The sequence below is a fragment of the Phascolarctos cinereus genome, unplaced genomic scaffold (assembly GCF_003287225.1).
Source record: "Phascolarctos cinereus isolate Bilbo 61053 unplaced genomic scaffold, phaCin_HiC Scaffold_2;HRSCAF=192, whole genome shotgun sequence".
Classification (NCBI taxonomy): domain Eukaryota; kingdom Metazoa; phylum Chordata; class Mammalia; order Diprotodontia; family Phascolarctidae; genus Phascolarctos; species Phascolarctos cinereus.
The window spans coordinates 37,559,401-37,587,206 of NW_027555625.1; the positions used below are offsets into that span (position 1 = coordinate 37,559,401).

At 39.5% G+C, this 27,806-nt stretch overlaps 1 protein-coding gene across 1 annotated transcript in view; it reads left to right on the top strand.

Moving 5' to 3' along the window:
- The first annotated feature begins 3,476 nt into the window (after positions 1-3,476).
- The window catches only part of LOC110203470 (uncharacterized), a 28,918-nt gene continuing 4,588 nt past the window's right edge, over positions 3,477-27,806 (top strand). The window contains 5 exon segments of the mRNA XM_020979975.2: positions 3,477-3,719; positions 4,581-4,677; positions 12,638-12,764; positions 13,509-13,604; positions 15,362-17,306. Coding sequence (XP_020835634.2) covers positions 3,526-3,719; positions 4,581-4,677; positions 12,638-12,764; positions 13,509-13,604; positions 15,362-17,306 — 2,459 coding nt within the window. The 5' untranslated portion in view covers positions 3,477-3,525.

Sequence of the window (27,806 nt, forward strand, 5' to 3'; positions counted from 1 at the left end):
TCTAGCCAATCTGATGGGTTGCTTTAATTTCCCCTTCCCTAATCAATAATGATTTCACATATTTCTTTCATATGAATATAAATTGTTTTGATGTATTCATCAGAAAAATTGCCTGTTCATATCTCTTGACCATTTATCAATTGGGGAATGATTCATATTCTTATAGATTTGACAAAGTTCTTTATATATTTGAGATGAGACCTTTATCTGAGAAACTGCCTATAATAATTCTTACCCCAGTTTTCTGCTTTCTGAACTTGGGTACATTTGTTTTATTTGTACAAAACCTTTTTAATTTAATGTAATCAAAATTATCCATTTTACATCTCACAATGCTCTCTCTATCTTGTTTGTTTATAAATTGTTCACCTATCCATAAGTCTGATAGGTAATGTGTTCCATGTTTGAGGTCATGAATTCCCCTAGCTGGGGAAACCTGTACCTCTCCCATAACTGTGGGTAAGTTTGATACCACAGGAAGATGCCAAGGGGCTCCAGATTGATTACAGGTGTTTAATTAGTCATTATAATTATTTACAGGGGCAATCTGGAGCAGCTGCTAGACAATACAGTGGATCCCTGCAGAGATCCCAGGAAAGCCCAGTGGTAATTATAAAAATCAAACAAAAGGAGTACATCTCTAGTGTTTGGTGCATATTTTGGGATTCTGCTTAGTAATGAATTCATTTTGTGAATCTTACTCTCATTGGATTTGGCTTAAGGAGGGAATAACATACACACTCAAATGGGTATGGAAATCTGTTACCCTCCAGGAAAATGGGGGGGGAAGGGGATAAGAGAGGTGGGGATGATAGAAGGGAGGGAAGATTGGGAGAGGGGGTAATCAGAAGCAAACACTTTTGAGGAGGGACAAGGTCAAAGGAGAGAATAGAATAAATGTGGGGGGGGATGGGATGGAGGGAAATATAGTTAGTCTTTCACAACATGACTATTGTGGAAGTGTTTTGCATGACTACACATGTATAACCTACATCACACTGCTTGCCTTCTCAATGAGGGTGGGTGGGAAAGGAGGAAGGGAGAGAATTTGGAACTCAAAGTTTTAAAAACAAATGTTAAAAATTGTTTTTACATGCAACTGGGAAATAAGATATACAGGCAAAGGGGGTATAAAAATCTATCCTGCCCTACAGGAAAATAGAAGGAGATGGGGATAAAAGAAGTGGGGGATGACAGAAGAGAGGTCAGGTTGGGGAAGGGTATTCAGAATGCATGCCCTCTTGGGATGGAGTAGGGGAGATATAGGGAGAAAATTTGGAACTCAAAATCTTGTGGAAGTGAATATTGAAAACTAAAAATAAATTAATCAATAAAAAAAATTTAAAGATATAGTCACACAAAACAAACACAAAAAACAACAAATCAAAGTAATGAACTTATTTCCAAGCTTGGGCATTAAGCCAATGTTGATGGGTAAATGCCCAAATGCAAGATTTTTTTTCTGGTCGCGTACTGGACATGAACCATCACTATGTCCAAGTTATGGCTTTTATTGGTCACAGTATCTAAGTTACGAGTCAATGTCTAACTTATGCTTTTTTTTTTTAACAGGTCACCCATGTCTGGGCTTCCAACTTTCACAGAGTTTAAGTTAATGGTTTTTGACTTCTTCCTGTGAATTATGGCTTTTCCCCAACTGGGACCCCACAATCCACCCCTGAAAAGTTGCCCATACTTTTTTTTTTTTGGTGAGGCAATTGGGCTTAAGTGACTTGCCCAGAGTCACACAGCCAGTGAGTGTTTTATGTCTGGGGCCAGATTTGAACTCAGGTCCTCCTGACTCTAGGCCAGCGCTCTATCCACTGTGCAACCCAGCTGCCCGCACCCATACATTCTTTCCGAATATGTTCTGCAAGGTCCCTTGGGTGGTTCTATACTAGGATGTTTACAGTCTTTTTGGGTACAGCCAGGGTGGTCCCATTTGTAAGCATGAACCACAAAAGCAGTACAAGCACAGGTAGGAAAACAACATGACCAATGAGAAAATTACACTTGTTCATAAAGTCTTTCCAGGTTTTCTCCATGTGCTCATCATTTCTTATAACAGAATAATATTCCATTACACTCATATACCACAATTTGTTCAGCCATTCCCCAATTGATGGACATCCCCTCAATTTCCAATTTTTTAATGATCTTTTTGGGATACAGACCTAGTAGTGGGATTGCTGGTTCAAAGGGTATGCACATTTTGGTTGTCCTTTGGGCATTGTTCTAAATTGCTCTCCAGAATGGTTAGATCAGTTCACAACTCCTCCAGCAATGTATTAGTGTCCTGATTTTCCCACATCTACTCTTAACATTTATCATTTTCCTTTTTTGTCATATCAGCCAATCTGAAAGGTGTGAGGTGGTAGCTCAGAGTTGTTATAATTTGCATTTCTCTAGTCAAAAGTGATTTGAGCATTTTTTCATATGACTATAGATAGCTTTGATTTCTTTATCTGAAAACTACCTGTTCATATCCTTTGACCATATATCAATTGGGAATGACTTGTATTCTTATAAATCTGACCCAGTTCTTTGTATATTTGAAAAATGAGGTCTTTATGAGAGATACTTGCTGTAAAGATCATTTTCCAGCTTTCTGCTTTCTTTCTCATTCTGGCTGTCTTAGTTTTGTTTGTGTAAAACCCTTTAAATTTAATATAATCAAAATTATCGATTTTGCATTTCTTAGTGCTCTTTCCAGAGTCTGTTCCTCATCATTTCCCCCTGAAACAAATGGAACGCAAATTCTTTTGGGGTATGGGGCAAAGGTCTCGGCTTGGGCCCATACTCCATCATTTTCTTATGGCACAATAGTATTCCATCACAATCATATACAATAACTTGTTCAGCCATTCTCCAACTGACAGACATGCCCTCTATTTCCAATACTTTGCCACCACTGAAAGAGCTGCTGTAAATATATTTGTACACATAAGTCTTTTTCCTTTTTGTTTTCCATCTCTTTGGGAACATATGTAATTCCTGAATAAAAATAAGTTGTCTACACTGACTAAATGTATATTACTAGATGAGTACATTAGTGACATACTATATATACTATGCTATATGTGATATTATTACTATAATATGATTACTATTTTATATATCATAATATATACTATATTATAATATACTATTACTATATGTGATATACTATAGCGATATTAGTGATATATCAGTAATTCTGGCTACATTCACTTCCCCTATGGAATCACAATGAAGTGAGTAATACTGATTGCAATAAAATAGGGGTATAAATAGAAACATTCTTCTTATTACTCTGCTGCATCATTTCTGGGTCTTAGTGACCTCATTTGGGGTTTTCTTGGTAAACATAACTGGAGTGATTAGCCATTTCCTCCAACTCATTTTACAGATTTAGAAACTGAAGCTAACCAGGGTCAGGGGAGATGAGGGGGCGGGGCTTCCGCTCCAGAAGTGCCCTGAGGAATAGCTGCAGTCAGGGAGATTCAGGACCACATTCCGGACCTGGGAGAGGGCCGAGCTCCAGGCATGCGCAGAAGATGCAGCCGTCTCCAGACTACAATTCCCAGAAGGCATTGCTCGCCCCAGGGGCATTTTTCCAAGTCTCTGGCTGGAGGGTGGGAACTTCCTCCAATGTCACTTCCCGATGGCGCTCTTTGCTTTTCCGTTCTTCCTGCTGCTCGCTTCTTCTTCTTCTCTGTCTTGAGCCGACCTGGGACGGGGTGAGCGGCAGCCGAAAGCGGAGCCAGGCCTGGCCAGAAGCCGGATGCGGGGCGCGGGGACCCCGCAGCAGCACGGGCTGGCTGGGGAGCACCATAGATTGAGCTTCCGCCAGAGGAGAAGGAAGCCATCCACGGGCTTACGGCGTCGCGGGGGTGGAGCCTGGGGAGGGATGTGGGCGGGAACAGGGAGGGCACTTGGAGTCGGGGTGGAGTCGGATGCAAGCCCCTCCGCAGACACGCCCTCACCACCTGACCCCCTGTGCATGTCCTGACCCTCTGGACCTCAGCCCTTCCCTTAATGAGACTCTTTGGTCATGAACTCCTGGTGTCAGTCTGGTCCTTGTTGCCGACTTCCCTGTGGCATCATCCCTTCCCAGCATCCTTGGTACCACTTCCTCCAGGAAGCCTTCTCTGATGCTGAGGATGATCATTGCTCTCCCCCTCCAGAAGGTGTCGTGTCTGTGTCTGTGCCTGGACTTCACCATAGCCTCATCTCTTCTTCCCAGCGTCCTCCTCTTCCTCCAGACCTTTTCCTGGGTACCACCCCCTCCAGGAAGCCTTCTCTGATGCTGGGGATGATCAGTGCTCTCCCTTTCCAGAAAGTATTCCCTCTTCTCCCCACCTCCAGAAAGTATCTCCTGTTTATCTGTTCTTCTGTTTTATCTCTGAAGGATATTGTCCTAAAGACAATGCCCCCTCCAGAAGAGATGTGACTGTTTCCTTCTGGCCCCTTCCCCCCCCCCAGCCCTATGTCCTCCTCCCTGCTCTCCACCTCAGTGGAGAAGGGGGAATTTTTAGCCTCTGATTAGGGGACACATACTGCGTGGCCCGAGCTTCTCACGCTTCTCCTTTTGTCCCCAGAACCTCTGCCCCTTGTGGCCTCTGCTCAGCTCCAGTAGCTGGGAGCACTGAGGAAGAGAAAATGGCTTCTGTTCTCCTGACAACCAGGCCCTACGTGGTGAGTGCCAATTGCTTGTTTTCTGAAATACTATCTCAGGCCAAAGACCAAGGGATACATTTCTTTCTCATATGCTATATCTCCATAAATTCTGGCTATCAGAGAATCCTGTATTTAGAGCTAAAAGATATCATAGAGATCATCTATTTAATGCCCCTACCCCAAAATTAACATTCATTTTAAAATTTTGTATTCCATATTCTTTCCCTCCTTCCAGCAGCTTCCCTACCCTTTGGCAAGGCAAGCAACAAGATACCCATTATTCATGTGAAGACATGTAAAACATTTCCATGTTAGCCACATTGCAAAAAAAAATTTTTTTAAAGCATTAAAATAAAAGAAAGTGAAAAAAAAATTCTGTTATCTGCCTTCAGAGTTCATCAGTTCTCTCCTCATTTTTCATCGTGAGTCCATTGGAATTTTCATGCATCATTGTATCAATCAAAGTAACCCAAGTCTTTCATAGTTGATCACTGTTACCATATTGCCCTTACTGGGCACAATGTTCTCCTGATTCTGCTCACTTCACATTGCCTCAGTTCATAGAAGTTTCCCAGGTTTTTTCTGAACCTTTCCCCCTTGTCATTTCTTATTACACAACCTCACAATCACATCCCACACCTTTTCCTTCATTCCCCAATTGATGGGCATCTATGGTGGGTAAAAGATGAAATGACTAAGGAAACAGTGGTTTCATCTTCTGAGCATACTGATTCGTTAAGCAATGCATACCAATTGTTTAACAAACTGGGACCAAACCTCACTTTAGGCTTTTACCCAAAATACAGAGGAGATAGACTTTTAAAAACAATTAATCAAATAAAGTCAATTAATTAAAAGGAAACGTTGCACCACCAGGTAATCTGACTTCTAATTAGATGAAAGATTAGGATCTTTCCAAGTTCAGAAGGGGAGAGTGAATAGGTGCAAATCCCTGAAATCAGAAAAAAAGATATCCCACTTCCCCCAAGTGTTTGTAAACAATTAAAGGAATTAAAGTAATCTGTATGTATGCATACAGATGAATAACTGATTCATCAGTACAGGGCCAGTTTTCAGATAAGACATATGAATTGTTTGAGATTTACAATTGTGAGAAACTCTTCACATCAGTCTTTGGCTCTGACCTGGTTTCTGATCAGCATAATGTAGGTCTTTGGTTAAGGGGCTCTGCACAGCACTGAGAGGTCCTTCAGTTTACCAGCCAGGGTCAAACAATGCAATAAGGTTTTCCAATTGCCACAACTGAATAAAGTTTTCTCAGAAGTCAGCAATTGGACTAGATAGACCTAAAATGGAATAGAAACTAAGCTAGCTCCAGAATTGAGTCATAAGATGGTGTCAGTGTGGTTCACTTAATTCCCACAATTAACCATTTGCTGTCCTAATCCCCTGAATTTCCTCAAGTTTTATTCACTATTTCAGAAGGGGGTAAGGTCCTGGAATTACCCAGTCCTGGGAGTTCTCCCTTGCAGTCTTAAAATAATTCCCTCACATTTGCTCAGTTTCTCATTCTTTGCCCCCATAAATAAAGCTGCTCTAAATATTTTTGTGTGTTTAGGTCCTTTCCCTTTTTCTTTTGTCTCTGTGGCACATAGACCTAATAGAGAGATTGCTAGGTCAAAGGTTATGCATGGGTTTACAGTCTTTTGGTCATGTTCCAGATTGTATTCCAAGAATGGTTAGAACAGCTCATAACTCCACTGATAGAGCACTAGGGTCACTCTTTTTTCACATCCCTGCCAGCATTTATCATTTTCCTTTTCTGTCAGGTTAGACAGTCTGTTAGGTATGAAGTGGTAGCTGTGAGATGTTTTCATTTGCATTTCTCTTATTATTGTTGATTTAGAGCATTTTAACATGACTATTGATGGGTTTAACTTCTGAAAACTGACTGTTCATATCCTTTGCTTATTTTTCAATTGGTAAATGGATCTTAAATTTATATATTTAGCTCAGTTTCCTATATATTTGAGAAATGAGGCCTTTATCAGAGAAACTTTGCTGTAGAAACTTTTTCCATTTTCCTGATTGCCTTATTTTGGTTGTGTTGGTTTTGTTTTGGCAAAAACTTTAAAATTGCATGCAATTAAAATTATGCGTGTTATTTCCTTCGATCCTCTCTATTTCTTGCTTAGTCATAAACTCTTCTCTTTTCCATAGATCTAACAGGGACATTTTCCAACACTCGCCTACTTTGCTTAAGATACCACCCTTTATGTGTAAATCATGTATTCATTTTGACCTTATCTTGGTATATGACTTGAGATGTTGGTCCATGCCTGGTTTTTGCTGGACTGCTTCGCAGTTTTGCCAGCAACTTTTATGAAATGGGAAATTCTTTTTTTTCCCCCTAAAAACTAACTAATTAATTAATTAATTTTTTGTTTTCAGCATTTACTTCTATAAGATTTGGAGTTTTAAATTTTCTCTCTCTCCTTCTTCCCTTCTCCAAGAAAGTGTACAAGTCTGATATAGGATCTGCTTATATATTCATATTAAGTATATTTTCACATTAGTCATGATGTAAAGAAGAATCAGAACTAATGGGAGGAACCATGAGAAAGAAGAAACAAAACAAAACAACAAAAGAAAAGGAGAGCAAATAGTATGTTTCCATCTGCATTCAGACTCCATGGCTCTTTCTCTGGATGTGGATAGCATTTTCCATCATGAGACTTTTGGAGATGTCTTAGATCTTTGCATTGCTGAGAAGAGCTAAGTCTATCAAAGTCAGTCATCACACAACATGGCTGTTATTGTGTACAACCTTCTCCTGGTTCTGCTCATTTCACTCAGCAGCAGGCCGTACAAGATTTTCCAGGTTTTTCTGAAGTCTGCCTTCTCATCAGTTGTTACAGCACAATAGTATTCCATTACATTCATATACTACAACTTGTTCAGGCATTCCCCAATTGATGGACATCCTCTCAGTTTCCAATTCTTTGCCACCACAAAAAGAGCTTCTATGAATATTTTTGTACATGTAGGTCCTTTTCCCATTTGTATGATCTCTTTGGGATACAGCCCTAGATGTGGTGTTGCTGGAACAAAGGGTATGCACAGTTTTATAGCCCTTTGGGCATAGTTCCAAATTGCTTTCCAGAATGGTTGGATCAGTTCACAACTCCATCAGCGATGCATTAGTGTTCGGTTTTCCCACATCTTCTCCAATATTTATCATTTTCCTGTTTTGTCATGTTAGCCATTCTGATAGGTGTGATGTCTATCTCAGAGTCATTTTGATTTGCATTTCTCTGATCAATAGTGATTTAGAGCATTTTTTCACGTGACTGTAGATAACTTTAATTTCTTCCTCTGAAAACTGCCTGTTCATATTTGACCATTTGTCAATTGGAGAATGACTTGTATTCTTACAAAATTGACTCAGTTCTCTATATATTTGAGAAATGAGGCCTTTCTTAGAGACGTTGTCTGTAAAAATTGTTTCCCAGCTTTCTGCTTCCCTTCTAATCTTGGTTGCATTGGCTTTGTTCATGCAAAAACTTTTCAGTTTAATGTAATAAAAGTCATCCATTTTGCATTCCATAATGTTCTCTATCTCTTGTTTGGTCATAAATTCTTCCCTTCTCCATAGATCTCATAGCTACACTATTCATTGCTTTCCTAGCTTGTTTATGAAGTAATATCATTACTAAATATATATGCACCAAGTGGTATAGCATCCAGATTCTTAGAGGACAAGTTAAGGGAGTTACAGAAAGAAATAGTAAAACTATACTACTGGGGGACCTTAACCTCCTCCTCTCAGAACTAGATAAATCTACTCACAAAATAAACAAGAAAAAATTAAGGAGATGAATAGAATTTTAGAAAAGTTAGATATAGTTGACCTCTGAAGAAAATTGAATGGGAATAGGAAGGAATATACCTTCTTCTCCATAATACATGGCTCCTACGCAGAAACTGACCATGTACTAGGGCATAAAAACCTTACAGTCAGGGGTAGCTAGGTGGTACAGTGGATAGAGCATGGCCCTGGAGTCAGGAGGACCTGAGTTCAAATCTGGCCTCGGACACATAACACTCACTAGCTGTGTGATTCTGGGCAAATCACTTAACCCCAATGGCCTCACCAAGACAAAACAGAACCCCAGAACCTCACAATTCAATGCAGAAAGCCAGAAATATTAAATGCATCCTTTTTAGATCATGATGCAATAAAAATTACATGTAATAAAGGGCCATGGGAAGATTGACTAAAAATTAATTGGAAACTAAATAATCTAATCCTAAAGAATGAGTGGATCAAACAACAAATCATAGAAACAATCAATAACTTCATCTAAGAGAATGACAATAATGAGAAAACATACCAAAACTTACAGGATGCAGCGAAAGCAGTTCTTAGGGGAAGTTTTATGTCTCTAAATGCTTACATGAATAAAATAGAGAAAGAAGAGATCATTGAATTGGGCATGCAACTCAGAAAGCTAGAAAAAGAACAAATTAAAAATCCCCAATTAAATACCAAATTAGAAATTCTGAAAACCAAAGGAGAGATTAATAAAATTGAAATTAAGAAAGCTATTTAACTAATAAATAAAACTAAGAGTTGGTTTTATGAAAAAATCAATAAAACAGATAACCTTTGGTTAATTTGATTAAAAAAAGGAAAGAAGAAAACCTAATTACCAGCATCAAAAATGAAAAGGGTGAATTTACCACCAATGAGGAGGAAATCAAAACAATAATTAGGAGCCATTTTGTCCAACTGTATGCTAATAAATTTGACAATCTTAGTAAAATGGATGAATATTTACAAAATGTAAATTGCCCAGATTAACAGAAATAAAATGCTTAAATAACCCTATTTCAGAAAAAGAAATTGAACAAACCATCAATGAACTCCCTAGGAAAAATTATCCAGGGTCAGATGGATTTATAAGTGAATTCTATCAAACATTTAAAGAACAACTAATTCCAGTACTATATAAACTATTTGGGAAAATAGGTGAAGGAGTCTTACAAAGTGCTGTCTCCACTGTGCCACCTAGCTGCCCCTCAACTAATTTTTTGGTTTTTTTGTGTGTGGCTAGGCAATGGGGTTAAGTGATTTGCCCAGGGTCACACAGCTAGTAAATGTTTTTTTTAAAATGTGTCTGAGGCTGGATTTGAACTCAGGTCCTTCTGAATCCAGGGCCAGTGCTCTATCCACTGTACCACCTAGCTCCCCCTCAACTAGTTTTGTTGTTGATTATCTGGGGTCCCCTTAAGTATACTGTCATATTATCTGCAAAGTATGATGGTTTTTCTATTGTTTTTTGTCTTATTCCTTTAGTTTTTTACCTTGTCTTATTACCATAATAATTTTTAGTAAAATTTTAGTAACTTTCTAGTTAAATATTGAATAGAAGTGTTGATTATGGCCATCCTTACTTCATCCCTGGTCTCTTAGGGAAGGCTTCTAGTTTGTCCCCATTAGAGATAATGCTTGTTCCTGGTTTTTGAGAGATACTAATTTAAGTAAAGTTACATTTATTCCTGTGTTTTCCAGTGTTTTTAATGGCAATGGCTGTTGTATTTTGTCAACAGCTTTTTCTTCAGCTATTGATATAAGCATGATTTCTGTTGTTTATGTTACTGATATGCTCAATTATGATATGCTCCTTTTTCCTATATGAATTTATGTGTTGAGACATTTGAACACAAACATTTAATACTGATATTGGTTTGTCATTGTTCCTTTCAGTGTAATATGATTTCCTTGTTTACATTGTGAATGTTTATTTAAAATTATGCTCAAGGGGTTATAAAACTATGCATCATACCCTTTGTTCCAGCAATATCACTACTAGTTCTACATCCCCCAAAAATAAAAACAACAATGAAAAGGACCTATATGTATAGAAATATTTATAGCAGCTCTTTTTGTAGTGGCAAAGAATTGGAAATTGAAAAGATACCCATCAATTGGGGAATAACAAATTGTGATATAGGATTGTAATGGAATACTGCTGTGTTCAGAAGGACTTAGATAAACTGATGCGAAGTGAAATTAACAAAACTAGGAGAACATCATACACAGTGCCAGCAATATTATATGATGACCAGCTGTGAATAGCTTATCTGTTCTCAGCAATACGGTAATCCAACCCAGTTCCAAAGGACTTAGTCTCTTTACTTTTGAGAAAGAACTGTTGAACAGCTAATATTTAAAGTTGTTTTTACATGTAATGATGGAAAAAAATTCAAGAGTGAAAAAAGAGATAAATTTGAAAGTTTTAAGAACTCTGTGTGTGTGTGTGTGTGTGTGTGTGTGTGTGTATGTGTGTGGTTGTGTGTATGTGTGTGTATTCATTACTTTCTTCATCTTTTTTTCCCCAATGGGGTGGGGGCAATAGGAGTGCTAGAAAATAGATTTTTGTCAAGGGTAGCCCTGCTTCCTGGGACTCAAGGAAGATGGTTGAGAAGAATCCTTTTTGGTGTTAGTGGTCCTCCCTACTAGTATCCCAATAGTTCATACCTTCTTATCTAATGTATACTAGAAGTTTAAGACTGAAGCCCTTGATTCAAATCTGGTTTTTGGGGAACTGCTACATTAACGTGAATTGAATTAAAGAGTAAGAGGCAGCAAAGTATAAAGATAAGAGCACCAGACTATGTGTCAGAAGGCTTGTAATTGAGACTCAGCAGTAATTGTTAATAGCTGATTGACTTGAAGCCTAACTAATCATGATAACAAAAATGGCTTTAAGTACCATTAACTGAAGAGGAATAAAAAAGAAATAGCACAGGGTAAGAAATCAGTAGAAGACAACAAAGCCCCAAAGATCTGATTCTGATGATAAATGTTACAAAAAAAAAAGATGAAAAAAACTAGTTTGGAGGCAAGCAAGAGAACAAAGAATAGTGAGGACCATGTTTAGGGGTGGATGGGATGACCATAAGGAGGGATGCCTGAGAGAAAGCTACACAAGTAAACTCTTGCTTGGCTTTAGTTTTCTCTTTGGGAAATGAAGGTCTTTGAAGTGGGATTGAGAGCCCTCACGTTGTCAGCAAGAAGTGGATACCCAAGGTAAAGGGAGATAGACAGGATCCGGTTGTTCTGAAAGAAGTGTGTAATGTGATTGCTTAGCCGTTCTCAGGTATCCCTGAAGGACCTTGGGGAATAGGGTTGGTGCCACAGAACTGGAGAGGGGACTTGTGCCAAGTTTGAAAAAAGAGGCTGTGGATTCAGCAAAGCCTAGGCCAGTGACTTCCAACTCTGGCACATTCCTAGAATACCTTTTTAATGAGTTGGTTAGTGAGCTATTAGAAAAGGCTTTTTTTTCCTGTAGTGCTTTTTGGTATTTACCTCAGTCATTTCTGGAAAAACTTTTCTTTCCCTCACTTTCCTTTATAACAAAGAAACACAGTTTCAGAAAATATCCATTATAGTGACTCTTCTGTTTAATTCAGAAAACATTCCCTTCTCTAGTGGTCTCTATCTTGTCTGCTGTTAGAAACAGTAACGTTTTTTTCAAATTACTTAGAGTTCAGCATCTTTTTGTTCTTAGAAGATATATTTTTTGTAGTCTTTGTATAATGTTTTGTTGGCTCTGCTTAATTTTCATTGCATCAGTTAATTCACAGTTTCATTGCTAGTCCCCCATGCTCACCTTTGCTTTTATGGTTCCAGGAGCATTGAGCATGATCATGTTCACCTACTGTAAAAAATAGACAAAAAAAGCTCATACACATTTAAAATTGATGTCACTGGATCCATGAACAGTAACAAAAAGCAACCGCTGTGCTGAGTTGGGAGGACACAAAGAAAGCCCTCAAGGAGCTTACAGTCTAATGAGAGGAATTTTACAGAAGTGCCTGTTATGCACTAGTCACTGTACTGGATTACAGATAAGCAACTGAAATGATTCCTATTGACAAGAAAGTTATATTGAAATTCCATAACAATTGGAGTCATCTCTTGGGAAGCACAAATATTTTGGTCTTTCAGGTATCAGTGACATTCCAGGATGTGGCCGTGGAATTCTCCTCAGAGGAGTGGACACATTTGAACCCATCTCAGAAAAAGTTATACAGGGATGTGATGCTGGAAAACTATAGGAACTTGGCGTCTTTGGGTGAGAACGGCTTCCCCTTTGCAGTCCTGTTCTATGTAATGTTGACTTTCAAGATTTTAACAGTTATTTTTTGGCATGCAAAAGGAAGATATCCTCTAATCCTTGTGTAGCTCACAGACGTGGTACTTGTGCTCCCTGTTTCCAGGATAAAAGTCTTTGCTTACTATTCCTGGAAATTGATTTCTTGATTTGTTGTTATTCTCGAGAATGTATCTTCCCCTCCAAGACTGTTTAATCCCAGTGTAAGTTTCATTATATACGAAGTGTTCCCATTGTCTAAGCAGAGTGTAATCAGCTATTTTTCCTTCTTCCTACTCTGTAACCTATTCCCACATAATAGAATATTCTTCATCAGTCCCTTGTAATATCCTTGGGGTCTTCCTAGCATGCCTACTTTTTCCCCAAGGAGAGTTTGCACTAGTTTTGAATACTTTTATTAAGTTTTATGGATGCATATTGTAAAAAAAATGTAGGTTTTCCTTCCCTCCATGCTACATTAAAAAAAAAAACCCTATCTCTCCTTCCAACTAGGCCACTGAGCCTAATAATCACAGACAGAATTGAGCCTAATAATCACAGATAGAATCAGCTAGCAAAGATAGTGCCTTGGATCATAGAAGTTAAATTTTGTCCCATTATTTCCCCACTTTTGTACAAAGAGTTTATAGGAATATTTCATCTCTTTGTTCTATGATTGGATTCTGAGATGACTGTGTCTAGCACTTTTTCATTTTCAACAAACAGGATTTGCAGTTTCCAGACCAGATGTGATCTGTCAATTGGAAAGAAAGGAAGTACCATGGATGCCAGAGGCAGATGTTCTAAAAAGCAGCTGTACAGGTGACTACATAAAAACCAAGGTCATTGGAAAATACTGCTCTGTTGGTCAAAACTCTTTTAACATGTCGAACAAGGTGGTGTATGAAAGCTTCTCAGGCCTGTTGAGAAGAGCTGAGATTTTAAAATGTCACTTTTTAACTGAAGAAGTTACTTTTTGTGCATCTCTTTACTCATGTACCTCTATTTTCAAGGAAAGTGGTTACCTCATTGTGGGCTAGCTGTTTCTGTCCTGTGCATTGAAGATTATCCTATTTTAAGCAGGCATTCTCCTGCCTCAGTTGCTTGAATTCATTCTCCCTCTTAAAATAAGCCCATCATTTAAACTATTAACAGCATGCCCTTTTGGCTTTTTTGTTCTCTTCTTATGCTTTCCTCTCTGTTGCTTGATGCTTATGTTTCTCTGCTGCTGTTACTTTATAAAATATTTAATCCTAACCTAATTACCCTTCTGTCAGCCTATCATGTTATATGTCATCCTGTTTTTCTTTATGCTTTGAAATTATATTTACAAAGGAACAATAATACGTTCTCATGATTGGATTTTTTTAGCCATAAAGCCATCATTGGACCTGTAGTTTTTGAGAGTTTTGCTATTTCACAAAAAACTGTGGTGAATGTTTTTGAGAAATGTCATTGTTTGCTTTCAGTAACATTTTGAGCATGTCGACTTGGTAGCAAGATCATTGGGTCAGTGGTTAGGAAGTTTTGTAGCTAACGCTGAAGTTGCTTTCTTGCTTTTCAGAAAAATGGCATCAGCAGCTTAATAAGTACCTATTTCATCATAACTTTCAAAATGTATCATTTTGAAGTATCTTTTCTAATCTGATGGATATTTTATTACATCTCCAAATTGTTGTGTTTTGCTTCTTTGATTACTAGAATTTCAGCATTGTTCCATGTAGTTATTAATGTTTTATCTTGTGAAAAATACCTCTATGTTTTGATCATTTACCTTTTCGGAATTGGGTTTTACTCTTACAAGTTTAATCAATTGCTTATAAAGTAGACATGTTGGATTTTTATCGAATGTTTATAACAGTTGTCCAATATGACCCCCTTTTTTTCATATTTTTCCTTTCTTCCATTTACTCCAAGTCTCAATCTCTCGTCATGCTAAGCTTATCAATTCTCCTTTTTTCTTTCTGTTCAGTGTTTTCCTTTAATTTCTATTTTAAATATTAAAGACACTTTTTTTGTTCAGTCATTTTTTTGATCATTTCCGACTGTTTATGGCCTTATTTGGGGTTTTCTTGGCAGAGGTAATGGAGGGGTTTGCCTTTTCCTTCTCTAAGCTACTTTAAGGGTGAGGAAATTGAGGCAAACATGGTAAAATGATCTGCCCAGAGTCACAGAGCTTGTGTCTGAGTCCTGTTACGATCTCTGAAAGATTAATATTCTTGATTCTAGGTTTAGCAGTCTATCCACTGTGCCACCTAGCTGCCCTAGAGCTACTTTTGCAACCTCTCAAAGTCATCTAGTTTTTTGGATAGTCATTTCCTTATTCCTTTTAAATGTAATAGAGCGAATTTATCTTATTTATCTTTCCAGGTAATTTCGTTCTAAGTCAATTCCTTTATATGTTAATTTTGAGTCATTATATTTTCACATAACATAAACTGGGATCCTTAGTGAATAGTGAGACTAGTCGTCTCAACTGGGAAGAGAAGAGAATAGTTCTAAAACCTTTTGTGCAAGTAAGTGCCTTGGGAAATGGAAGGAAAGGCGGGGTTATTCAGCTCTGTATTCTTCCTTTCCAGGGAGCAAAGAATTTACTGGAGAGAAAGCTTATGAATGTAGTGAATGTGGGAAGGCCTTCAGGAGTAAGAAACAACTTACTGTGCATCAGAGAATTCATACTGGAGTGAAATGTTATGAATGTAAGGAGTGTGGGAAGGCTTTCATCTACAATTCAGAAATTATTCTCCATCAGAGAATTCATTCTGGAGAGAAGCCTTATGAATGTAGTGTATGTAGGAAAGCCTTCAGGAGTAAGAAACAACTTACTGTGCATCAGAGAATTCATACTGGAGAGAAACTTTATGAATGTAGTGAATGCAGGATGACCTTCAGGAGGAAGACACATATTACTTATCATCAGAGAATTCATACTGGAGAGAAACCTTATGAATGTAATGAATGTGGGAAGGCCTTCAGGAGTAAGACACAGCTTACTGTACATCAGAGAACACATACTGGAGAGAAACCTTATGAATGTAGTGTATGTGGAAATTTCTTCAGTAGGAAGGCAAATCTTAATATGCATCAGCGAATTCATACTGGAGAGAAACCTTATGAATGTAGTACATGTGGAAAGGCATTCAGGAGGAAGCCACCTCTTACTGTGCATCAGAGGATTCATACTGGAGAGAAACCTTATCAATGTAGTCAATGTGGAAAGACCTTCAGGAGTAAGTCACATCTTACTGTGCATCAGAGCATTCATACTGGAGAGAAACCTTATGAATGTAAGGAGTGTGGGAAGGCTTTCATCTACAACTCAGAACTCATTCTACATCAGAGAATTCATACTGGACAGAAACCTTATGAATGTGGTGTATGTGGGAAGGCCTTCAATAGGAAGTCACATCTTACTGAGCATCAGAGAATTCATATTGGTGAGAAACTTTATGAATGTATTAAATGTGATAAAGTCTTCAGGCACAAGACACAACTTACAGTGCATCAGAGTATTCATACTGGAAAGATTCTTTATGAATGTAAGGATTGTGGGAAGGCTTTCATCTATCACTCAGCTCTTATTAAACATCAGAGCATTCATACTGGAGAGAAACCTTATAAATGTAATTTATGTGGGAAAGCCTTTAAGATTGAGCCACAACTTACAGTGCATCAGAGAATTCACACTGGAGAGAAACCTTATGAATGTAGTGAATGTGGAAAGACCTACAGGAGTAAGAAACAGCTTACTGTGCATCTCAGAGTTCATCCTGGAAAGATTCTTTATGAATGTAAAGAGTGTGGGAAGGCTTTTCACTACAATTCAGCACTTATAAAACATCAAAGAAATCACATGGGAGAGAAATCTTATGAATGTAGTGAATGTAGGAAGGCCTTCAATAGGAAGTCATATCTTACTGTGCATCAGAGAATTCATACTGGAGAGAAACCTTATGAATGTAGTGAATGTGGGAAAGCCTTCCGGAGGAAGGCAAATCTCAATATGCATCAGAGAATTCATAATGGAGAGAAATCTTATGAATGTAATACATGTGGGAAGGCTTTCCCTCTAAAGTCAGATCTTACAAAACATCAAAGAAATCATAGAACAGAAAAACCTTATGAATGTAGTGTATGTGGGAAGACCTTCAATAAGAAGTCACACCTTACTGTGCATCAGAGAATACATACTGGAGAGAAACCTTATGAATGTAAGGAGTGTGGAAAAGCTTTCTTCTACAACTCAGGACTTATTACACATCAAAGAGTTCATACTGGAGAGAAACCTTATGAATGTAGTGTATGTGGGAAGGCCTTCAGTAAGAAGTCAAATCTTACTCTGCATCAGAGAATTCATACTGGAGAGAAACCTTTTGAATGTAGTGAATGTGGAAAGGCCTTCAAGAGTAAGGCACAACTTAATGTGCATCAGAGAATTCATACTGGAGAGAAACCGTATGAATGTAGTATATGTGGGAAGGCCTTCAGTAGGAAATCACATCTTACTGTGCATCAGAGAACTCATACTGGAAAGAGACCTTATGAATATAGTGAATTTGGGAAGTACTGTAGACAGAGGACACAACTTTATGTCCATCAGAGAATTCATACTTGAGAGATTACTCATAAATGTAAAGAGTGGGAGGACCATCACAATTTAGATTTTGTTGAATATCATAGAATTCGTACAAGTGATGTTCCTTATGAATATGGAAAGCCATGAAGAATCTATTCTGCAGCGAAACCTTTATGAGTTAGGTAATGTATGTGGGAAAATACATTTTTACTGAGGACACTTCTCTGATGTCTATCACAGAATTCATACTCTGTATAACCTTTATGAATGTAAGGTATATGGGAGGATCCCATAGGTGTCTAGGCTATGATTCTGAGTTGTTATATCAATTTTGGGTCCTTATTTAGCTCCCATGAAAGGAAATATCCCCCTTCCTCTGCAGAGCCCTTTGATAGGAGAAAGAGTAATGTTATCCTCCCATGGGCCTTCTGGTGTGGAAAGAATATGGTGGTTGAGCCTGAGGACACTGAGTGGATGGTGGTGTTAGGAGAGACTTGGTATTAACTTTAGTCCCTGGGTAAATGGCATGTATGAGGCATATGGATGATCTCTTGACCCTCAGATGAGCCTGATGTATGATCAGTTCTTATTGACTGCTTGAGGAATATATCATAATCTAAGCTGTGTTCCTGATGTTTGTGGTGCTTCTGCTCTTATTTATCAGGGTAAGCCCTGATCCATAAAGATTTGGAATCACATAAATTTTTTAAAAATCCTAGTAAGGGTCTTTGGCAGAGATTGATGCTATATGATTTCTGCCCAGTGTTCTGAATATCAAAGTGAAGGAATTCAGTGGAATGCTTGTAAACAGCAGGAGCAACTATTACTCTTTTAAGGTTGCCACAGGTGTTATCATTTAATTAGTGACAAATGAAAAGAATGTGATTCTGATTGTGGTTAAAGATATGAATAGGGCATTTTCAGAAGAAGAAATCAAAGCTATGAATTGTCATAGGATAAATGTTCTTAATCACTTTCGACTAGAGAAATGCAAATGGAAACAACTCTGACATATCACCTCACACCTATCAAATTGAGTTACATGATATTTAAGAAAATGATCGATTCTGGGGGGGATGTGGTAAAATAAGGACACTAATACACAGTTTACAACTGTTCCAACCATTCTTGTGAACAATTTTGAAGTATTCCCAAAGGCCTACAAAACTGTGAATTCTGTTTTACCCAGCCATAGCAGTACTTGTTCTGTATGCCAAAGAGATTCAACTAAAAAGGAAAAGGACTTATATGTACAAAAATATTTATAGCAGCTCTTTTTGTGGCAGCAAAATATTGGAAACTGAAGGGATGCCCATTGTTTGGGGAATGGCTGAATAAGTTCTTTAGAATTGTAATGGAATTCTGTTTTGCTGTCAGAGGTGATTGATGGTAGCTGGATGGCTTAGTAGAGATAGCACTGTGCCTGGAGTCATTAAAAACTGAGTTCAAATAGGGCCTCAATCGCTTATTAGCTCCATCACTCTGGACAAGTCATTCAAGCTCTATTTGCTTTAATATACTGGAGAAGGAAATGGCTAAATCACTCCATTATTTTTTCCATGATAACCCCCATAATGTGACCTCGCTGAATCACTAAACAGCTTTAACAACATGAAGAGAATCATTTCAGAAAAAGCATATGAAGACCTGTATGAATTGGTATAGAGTGAGGTCAGCAGAATGAAGTGGTCATTTTGCTCAGTAACAGCAACATTGTAATGACCAGCTGTCAAAGACTTAGTACTTTGATCAAGATAATTCCAAAGGACTCATGATGAAACATACTATCCACCTCCAGAAAGCTAACTGATGAACTCAATGTAAATTGTAGTATAATTTTTTCCACTTTTTTTTTTACTGATTCGTATTGAATATTTTTGTATGATTCCATATATATAATTTACATATTTCTTGCCGTATCAATGGGTGGGGGAGGGCTAGAAAGAATTTTTGAATTCAAAATGTTAAAAGGAATGTTCAAAATAAATAATTTTTTAAAAAGTTAAATGATTAAACAAAAAGATTTGGAATCAGCTACAACATGGACCAGATTATTGAACTCCTAGACTTGGGTCTTTCTGCAACAGAGAGGAAAAGCCTAAGATTTCTACCAGTCTCCTTCATTCTGAATAATCTGTTTGCCAGTTCTAGCCGGATGGGTACAAAGTCCAGTGGAGGTCACTTTGGAAAGCTAAGCTTTGACTCTAGGGCATGGAAGTTTTGATGAGTTACTAACACACACAGCCAGAAGTTGCCTCTGCAGCTAGACTAATCCTGGAAGAAGGTCACGTGGTCTATTCTCTGTCAAAGTGTTAACAAAGATCTACAAATCACTACGTATACTCCCATCCTCTCAATCACAAGTGTCCCGACACTCTCAGTTTCTGGAACTGCTGCTCTCTTCCAGCCCCTCTTCAGTGGTTTTGAGGCATCTTCACACCTTCTGCAGAACATGCTATGTGTAATCAGATTGTAAAGATAAGCTTGAGTCACAATCCGGTGGGCTTTAACATAGGAGTTAATATTTTATCCTAGAATCAGTAAGAAAGCAACAGAATGATATGATCTGAGATATTTAGAAATATCAATTTGTTCATTGTATAGAGAATGTGTTGGAAAGGAGCAAGACTGCCTGTGTGTCTATTTTGGTCTGGACCTGTGTAGAAGTTACCTATGTTCATAGAGATGGACAATTCCTTTATAAATTCTTGTCCTACTCAAGCCATGATTTGAGAGGACTGAAGGTAAGTATGATGCTCACCTCTTTCTGCAGAGGTGATGCAGAGGGGAAATACAAAATGTGAATTATATTTTGGGTGTGACCAATGTGGAAATTTATTTTGTTGGACTATGCATATATGATAAAGTTTTACTTTTTTTTACATCTCTTATCTTTCTTGTTCAACAATGGTGAAGGAAAATAATAAAATAAATTACATTTTAGATTAGGAAAATTTTAAATTGATAACTTCTGTTATTTGTCCAAACTTCCTGAGGTGGAATGTGTTGACCACCATTACATAAAGAGTAAAAATCAAGAAAATAATTACAGTAGGAAGAATGAATTCAAAGGAATGGCAATGATGGACCAGATAAAAGAGAAGGCTTGGGCATTTACACTCTGCTGCCACAGACCAGGCTCTCCACCCTTATGAGGGACTTGTGGAGAGACGACTAAAATCGTTGGGACGGCAGAATGTACTTGAGCATTAGCAGCAAACATCCCTGGAACGATCAGGGGGAGAAAAGAGAAAGATTAAGGTGGCCCTCCCAAGTAGCCATCATTAGATATGCCGTCTATGCAGACTTTTACTGCTGAATGTAAGCAGACATTTATCAGTGTATGAGTTTGTTTTAAATTATTGTCCCCCACCAAGTGAGAGCTGGGAGGGAATGGGGACTGTGTAGTCCCTTATTAGTAAGACTATTAGCAAGTATAGTTGTCCCAGATAGAAGGAGGGGCCAAAGGATGGTGGGAGCTGGAAGCTGCAGTGGGTAGAGGGAGTAGGAGCTTGGGAGCTGTTTGGAGAACTGATAGCAAATAAGGGGCTCTGCTACTCAAAACTGAATGTAATCCAGAGCACTTGCAGCCTTGTTAACCCACTTAGGGCATGATCTGTCAAGACTGGATGTTGATGTTCTGCTGCTTTTGGGAGCTGAGTGAACTCATTTTAACTTCACTTCCTTCTCCCCTTCATCCTGCTTGGTGAAGTGACATTACTTTTACCCTATGTGTATTTACTGTCTGCACTTTTACAATGCGTTTTGGATGGAGAAAAAACAATAAGCTAATTCTGTCAAATTCTAAGCAAGTGTTTGCTGTCAATGATTGGACCTCTCTGGAGAAGGAGAAAGGGGAAAATTTGGACATCTAACCCGGAACTTGGCCAGGAGCTTCATATTTAAGGGTTCTCCTGAGCCCCACCCAAAGCAACAAAGGGAAGACATATGTGTTTTATTAGTTTTGAGATGGGAGGGTTTTCATTTTGTTTTGTTTTCTTTTTCAAGACTGAAACTTCATATGTCCAAAGTGGTTTCTGGATATTGCTGTACCCCCCAAACAACAGCTATAAATGGTCTTTGCTTTACAATTCAATTGTAGTTCCAGTTAGGAGCAGATTTTGCTGGAAGCTGAGGTATTTCCCTCCTGCATTTCTGTATCTTTAGGTACCAGAGAAGGACTTGGAGTAGTCATGTCAGAGACTTGTGAGGTCTGGTGCTCCAGTGGGTCCTAAGAAAGGGTCAGTGATTTTTTTTGCTTTTAGGCAATTGGGGTTAAGTGACTTGCCCAAGGTCACACAGCTAGTAAGTGTCAAGTGTTTTGTCTGAGGCCCGATTTGAACTCAGTTCCTCCTGACTTCAGGGCCGATGCTCCATCCACTGCACCACCTAGCTGCCCCCAAAAGATGTCCTTGAAGCATTTACTCTTCCTCCCTGAGCTATGTCTGCAACTCCAGGAGAAATCAAGAGGTGGAACCTGGGCAGTCTTGCCCATGAAGACACGCCTGGGTTGGTGAACAAGCTGTCTGTGCGTCCATCAGACAACTGTTTTTCTTCCTCAAAGAAACTGTTGTCCTTGGTGTCCTTATGATTTCATTTTGGGACCCTCCTGTCTCCCGTGGGCTGAGTTCCTGTGAAGGATCTTATTCCAGAGAATCAGCTGGCCTCCTAACCTGCGCAGGGCACGTGCAGGACCAGGGCTGGTCCTCAGTGCTCTTCCATTGCTCTCTTTTGTAGCCCATTTTCACTGTCCACCTTCCCCTCAGCTGGCCAGTCTGGTGGCTCCTCCCGGGGCAAAGCCGTCCCCTCCCTGCCGCCCTCTCCAAGGCCGCCAGCTCCGTTGGGCGGCTCAGATCTCCCGGGACAGGCGGTGCTGCCGCAATCTGCTCCCGGGCCACCCCGCAGTCCGTCCTCCCCGGGCTGCCACGGTGGCTCTCGCGCGGCTCTGACTCCTGATGAGGATGCCGGGCCCCCGCTGCCTCTGCACAAAAGCCTCCACATGGGCCTCTCCCTCCTTCTGCTTTTTGGCACTCCACCTCTGCAGACACTTGCGTGGGGTCTGGCCGGTCTGGGCAGCCTTCAGCAAACGCAGCACCCCCCACCACTGTGTGTGACACACTGCCCAGGTCAGGGGGACGCCACGAGGGGGCGCGATGGCGCGGTGCATTGGCGGCCAGGGTGGAGCCGAGCCCCAGGCATGCGCAGAAAGCGCGGCAGCCTCGAGACTACGATTCCCAGAAGGGCTTGCTCACCCGCGTGCGTCTTGCAAGTTCAGAGGAGGGAGGTTGGGCGGTTCCTTTGACGTCATTTCCGCCGTGACCCCTCGCCCCACTTTCACGCTTGTGGGGGTGTCTGTTTCTCTCCTCTACCCTGCGTTGACCGGGAACGGGGTGAGCGGCCACGGAAAGCGGGGCCCGGCCCAGACGGAGGTGAGCTGCGGGGCCGGAGCCCCAGGATATGGGGGGGAGGCTCCCACCAGAGGACGAAGCCCCTAGGGGCGTGGGGGCGAGGCCGTGGGCGGGGGTCGTCCCGTGGCTGCCCACTCTCCGGTGCTTGGCAACGATGCTAGAGTGGTGGTTTGCCCTTTCCTTCAGCCCATTTGGCAGATGAGGAGACTGAGGCCCACAGGGTTCAGTGACTTGGCCAGGGTCACCCGGCTAGCGGGAGCTGCGATTGTGGCTGCAGCGATGGGCCCCGCACTCTGTCCCAGGGCTGGGGGCTGGAGTCAGAGCTGCCTCCGACAGGCCCTGCCCCTCCAGGCCTCGGCCCTTCCCTGTGCAGAGCCCTGGGGCATGAAGTCCTGGTGCTTCTGTGTCCCTGGAGGGAGGCTGCGATGCCCCTGGTGACCGTGCCCTGCCCTGCTGAAAGGGTCAGGAGGTGCTGGCCCCAAGACAGCCCCCCCAGGAGAGAAATGACTGCTTCCTTCTGGGCCCCTCCCACCCCCCCCCCAGCCTCTGCCCCCTCCCTGATCTCCCGCAGTGGAGAAATGGGAATGTCTGGTGTGAGCAGGGCAGACCCCCAGCGTGACTCCTCACTGTCCTGCTTCTCCTTTGCTCCCCAGCTCTCCCTTCTGTGGCCGCTGCTCTGCCCCAGGAGGACAGCCTGGAGGAAGAGGGAATGGCTTCTGCCCTGACAGCCAGGCCCAGGAAGGTGAGTGCCACTTGCTGCTTTCCTGAAATAGCATCTCAGGCCAGAGACCATAGGATAGGTTTCTTTGTCCTGTCCACTAGGAATCATGGGCATCAGAGAATCATATATTTAGAGCTAAAAGATACCATAGATTATAATCTATTTATCCAACACCACCTACCCTGAAATTTACATTCATTTTCAAATTTGGAATACCGATTCTTTCCTCCAACCCCTTCGCCACCCATTGACAAGGTGAGCAATTAGATACCCATTATGTGTGTGAAGACACAGAAAACATTGCTATATTAGCTACACTGAAAACAAAAAAATTACAGTTATTGAAATAAAGTGAAAAAAAATCCTTTATGTTCAGAGTTGATATCTCTTCATTTTTCTTTTCTTGTTTTGCTTTTTTGGTGAGGCAGTGGGCTTAAGTGACTTGCACAGGGTCACACTGCTAGTGTCAAATGTTATGTGTCTGAGGCCAGATTTGAACTTGGGTCCCGACTCCAGGGCCAGTGCTCTATGCACTGCGCCAGCTAGCTGTGGCCTCTCTTCATTTTTCATCTTTAATCCTTTGCAATTTTCATGCATTATTATATTGAGCATAGTAGCCAAATATTTTACAGTTGATCACTGTTAAAATATTGGCATTACTGGCCAAAATGTTCTGATTCTGCTTACTTCATTTTGCCTAACTTCATAGAAGTCATCTCAGGTTAATTCACAACCCCTTTGCTATTCAGACTTCTTCATTTTGTCATTTCAAACTGTATAATAAATCTTGGTATCCATATATCCTTTTTTTTGGTAATCCTTCTTTATTAGTGAGAATTCAAATTATTTCTAGTTCTTTGCTGCCCCAAAAGCATGCTCTTATGCATATTTTTGTGTATAAACTCACCTGTGGCCTTGTTCTCATTACAGAGAAAGGGTATGGCAGCATGGTAAACTGAAAATATTCCTGGATTTGGAATTGAGAAAACCTGGGTTCAAAGTGCAGATCTGCAATTTACTCCCTTTCGACTTTCAGCAGGTTACTTTCTCTCTCTGGGTCTCACTTCTCTAATTTGTAAAATGAGACAGTTGGACTCTCAAGTCTCTTTTATTTCTAAATATATGAATTGGAAAGCAGTGGTTCTTAATATCCTTTTCAGCTGTAAAACATTTTCCCATAGTGTTGCAGATAGGAGATGGTAGTTCCCCATGCTCATGATTGCTTTTAGGGTTCTACGAAATTGAGCACAATCGTGTTCACTAGGAAAAAAGCAAATTTTTTTTAAAAAAGCCCATACACAATTAAAATTGATGTCATTGTCTCCATTAACAACTACAATAAGCAACCCCTTTGCTGAGTTGTGAGGACATAAAGAAAAGGAAACCTGACCAGTGCCCTCAAGGAGCTTATAGTCTAATGAGAGAAGAATTCTAAAATGCCTCTTATGCAGCAGTCAGTGTACTGGATTACAGATAAGCAAGTAAAATAATTCCTATTGACCAGGAAGTTATATTGAAACTTCATGACAATTAGAGTTATAATCTGGGTCAGCACAAACATCTTTGGTCTTTCAGGTATCAGTGACATTCCAGGACGTGGCTGTGGAATTCTCCTTGGAGGAGTGGAAACTTGCACCTATCCCAGAAAAAGTTATTCAGGGATGTGATGCTGGAGAATTATAGGAACTTGGTGTCTTTGGGTAAGAATGGCTTCCCTTTTGCAGCCCTGTTCTGCATGATGTTGACTTTGAAGATTTTAACAGTCATTCTTTGGCATACAAAAGGAAGATATTCCCTAGTCCTTGTGTGGCCCAGGGACTCAGTACTTGTGCTTCCTATTTCCAGGATAAAGGTCTTTGCTTACTGTTCCTGGAAACTGATTTCTTGATTTGTTGGTATTTTCAAGAATGCATCTTCCCCTCACTTTTGCTGCAAATCCAGTATTTTCTGTTTAATTCCAGTGTAGGTTTCATTATATACAAAGTGTTCCCATTTTCTAAGCAGAGTCTAATGAAGTATTTTTCCTTAGTCCTACTCTGTAACCTATTCCCACTTAATGGAATATTTTTCATTGGTCCTTTGTAATATCCTTGGGGTCTTCCTAGCATGCTTACTTTTTTCGATATTTTTTTTATTACTAATTTCTTTTGATTTAGCAGCAATCAGTTCCATGAGCTTTAGAGTTTAAAATTTTTCTCTCCCTCCTTCCCCGCCTACCTCCCTAAGATGGTGCGCAATCTGATATAGGCTATACGTAACATTCCTATTAAACATATTTTCACATTAGTGATGTTGTAAGTACACGCTTACATTTTTCCCAAGGAGAGTTTGCACTAGTTTTGAATTCTTTTATTAAGTTTTATGGATGCTTATTAAAAAAATATATATAAGTTCTCCTTCCCTCCCCACTAAATAAAAATAAATTAGAAAACCCCTACCTCTCCTTTCAGCTAGGCCATTGAGCCTGCTGTGGTTGAAAAAATAATCACAGACAGAATCAGCTAGCAAACGCAGTGCCTTGGATGATAGAAGATAAATTTTGCCCCCTTATTCCCCCACTTTTATACAAAGAGTTTATAGGAATATATCATCTCTTTGTTCTATGATTGAATTCTGAGATGACTGTGTCTAGCACTTTTTCATTTTCAACAAACAGGGTTTGCAGTTTCCAAACCAGATGTGATCTGCCAATTGGAAAGAAAGGAAACATCTTGGATGCCAGAGGCAGATATTCTAAGAAGCAGCTGCTCAGGTGACTACATAAAAACCAGGGATATGGGTCATTGGAAAATATCCTTTTTTGGTCATTGTGGGTCAAAGCTCTTTTAACACGTTGAACAAGGTGGTCTTATTAAAGCTTCTCAGGCCTGTTGAGAAGAGTTGAGACTTTAAATGTCATTTTTTTAACTGAAGATGTTACTTTTTTATGCATCTTTTTATTCACATATACCTCCACTTTCAAGGAAATTGTTTGCCTCATTGTGGGTTAGCTATTTCTTTCCTGTTCGTTGAAGATTATCCTGTTTTAAGCAGGCATTTTCCTGCCTGAGTTGCCTGAATTTATTCTCCTTCTTAAAATAAGCCCATCATTTAAACTATTAACAGCATGCCCTTTTGGCTTTTTTTGTTCTCTTCTGATGCTTTGCTCTTTGTTGCTTCTGTTTCTTTCTACTGTTACTTTGTAAAATATTTAATCCTAACCTAATTCTTCTTCTGTGAGTCTATCATATTGTATGTCATCTGGGTTTTTTTTTATGCTTTGAAATCATGTTTATCAAGGTACAATAATATGTTCCAATGATGGGATTTGTTTAGCTATAACACCATCATTGGACCTATAGATTTTGAATATTTTGCTATTTCACAAAAAGCTATTGTGAATATTTTTGAGAAATGTCATTGTTTGCTTTCAGTAACATTTTGAGGATGTAGATCTAGTAGTAGGACCATTAGGTTAATAGTTATGAAGTTTTATCTAAAGCTTAATTTGCTTTTCAGGAAAATGGCATCAGCAGCATAATAAGTACCTATTTTACCCTAACTTCCAAAATTTGTTATTTTAAATATCTTTTCCAATCTGATAAGTATTTGCTGATACCTCCAAACTATTCCGAGTTTTACTTCTTTGATAGAGCTTCACTATTGTTTCCCATAGTTATTAATATTTTTCCTTGTGAATAATACCTGTAATATCTTGATCATTTCCCTTTTTGGAATTGGATTCTACTCTTACAAATTTAATTAATTCCTTACAAAGTAGACATGTTAGATTTTAATGGACAATTATGGCAACAATTGTCTAGTACGACCACTTTTCCTCATGTTTTTTCTTAGTACAATTTACCCTATCTCTTCTCATGCTAAGCTCATCAATTCTTCTTTTACTTTCTGTTTAGTGTTTTCCTTTCCTATTTCCACCTTAAATTTTAAGGATATACTTTTTGTTGTTCAGTTATTTTTTGGTTGTGTCCAACTCTTTATAACCTAATTTGGGGTTTTCTTGGCAGAGATAATGGAGGGGTTTGCCTTTTCCTTCTCTAAGTCACTTTAAAGGTCCAGAAACTGAGGCAAACATGGTTAAATGACCTGGCTAGGGTCAGACAGCTAGGCACTGAATGCTGATATGATCTCATAAAGATTAGTCTTCCTGACTCTAGGTCCCACACTCTCTCCACTGTGCCACCTAGCTGCCCATAAGACTACTTTTGCAACTTCTCAGCCATCTGATTATTAAGGATATGCCTTCATTTCCTTGTTTTACTCAAATGTCAACTATTTGCCTTAAAATAAATTCATCTTATTAGTTTTTCCAGAAAATT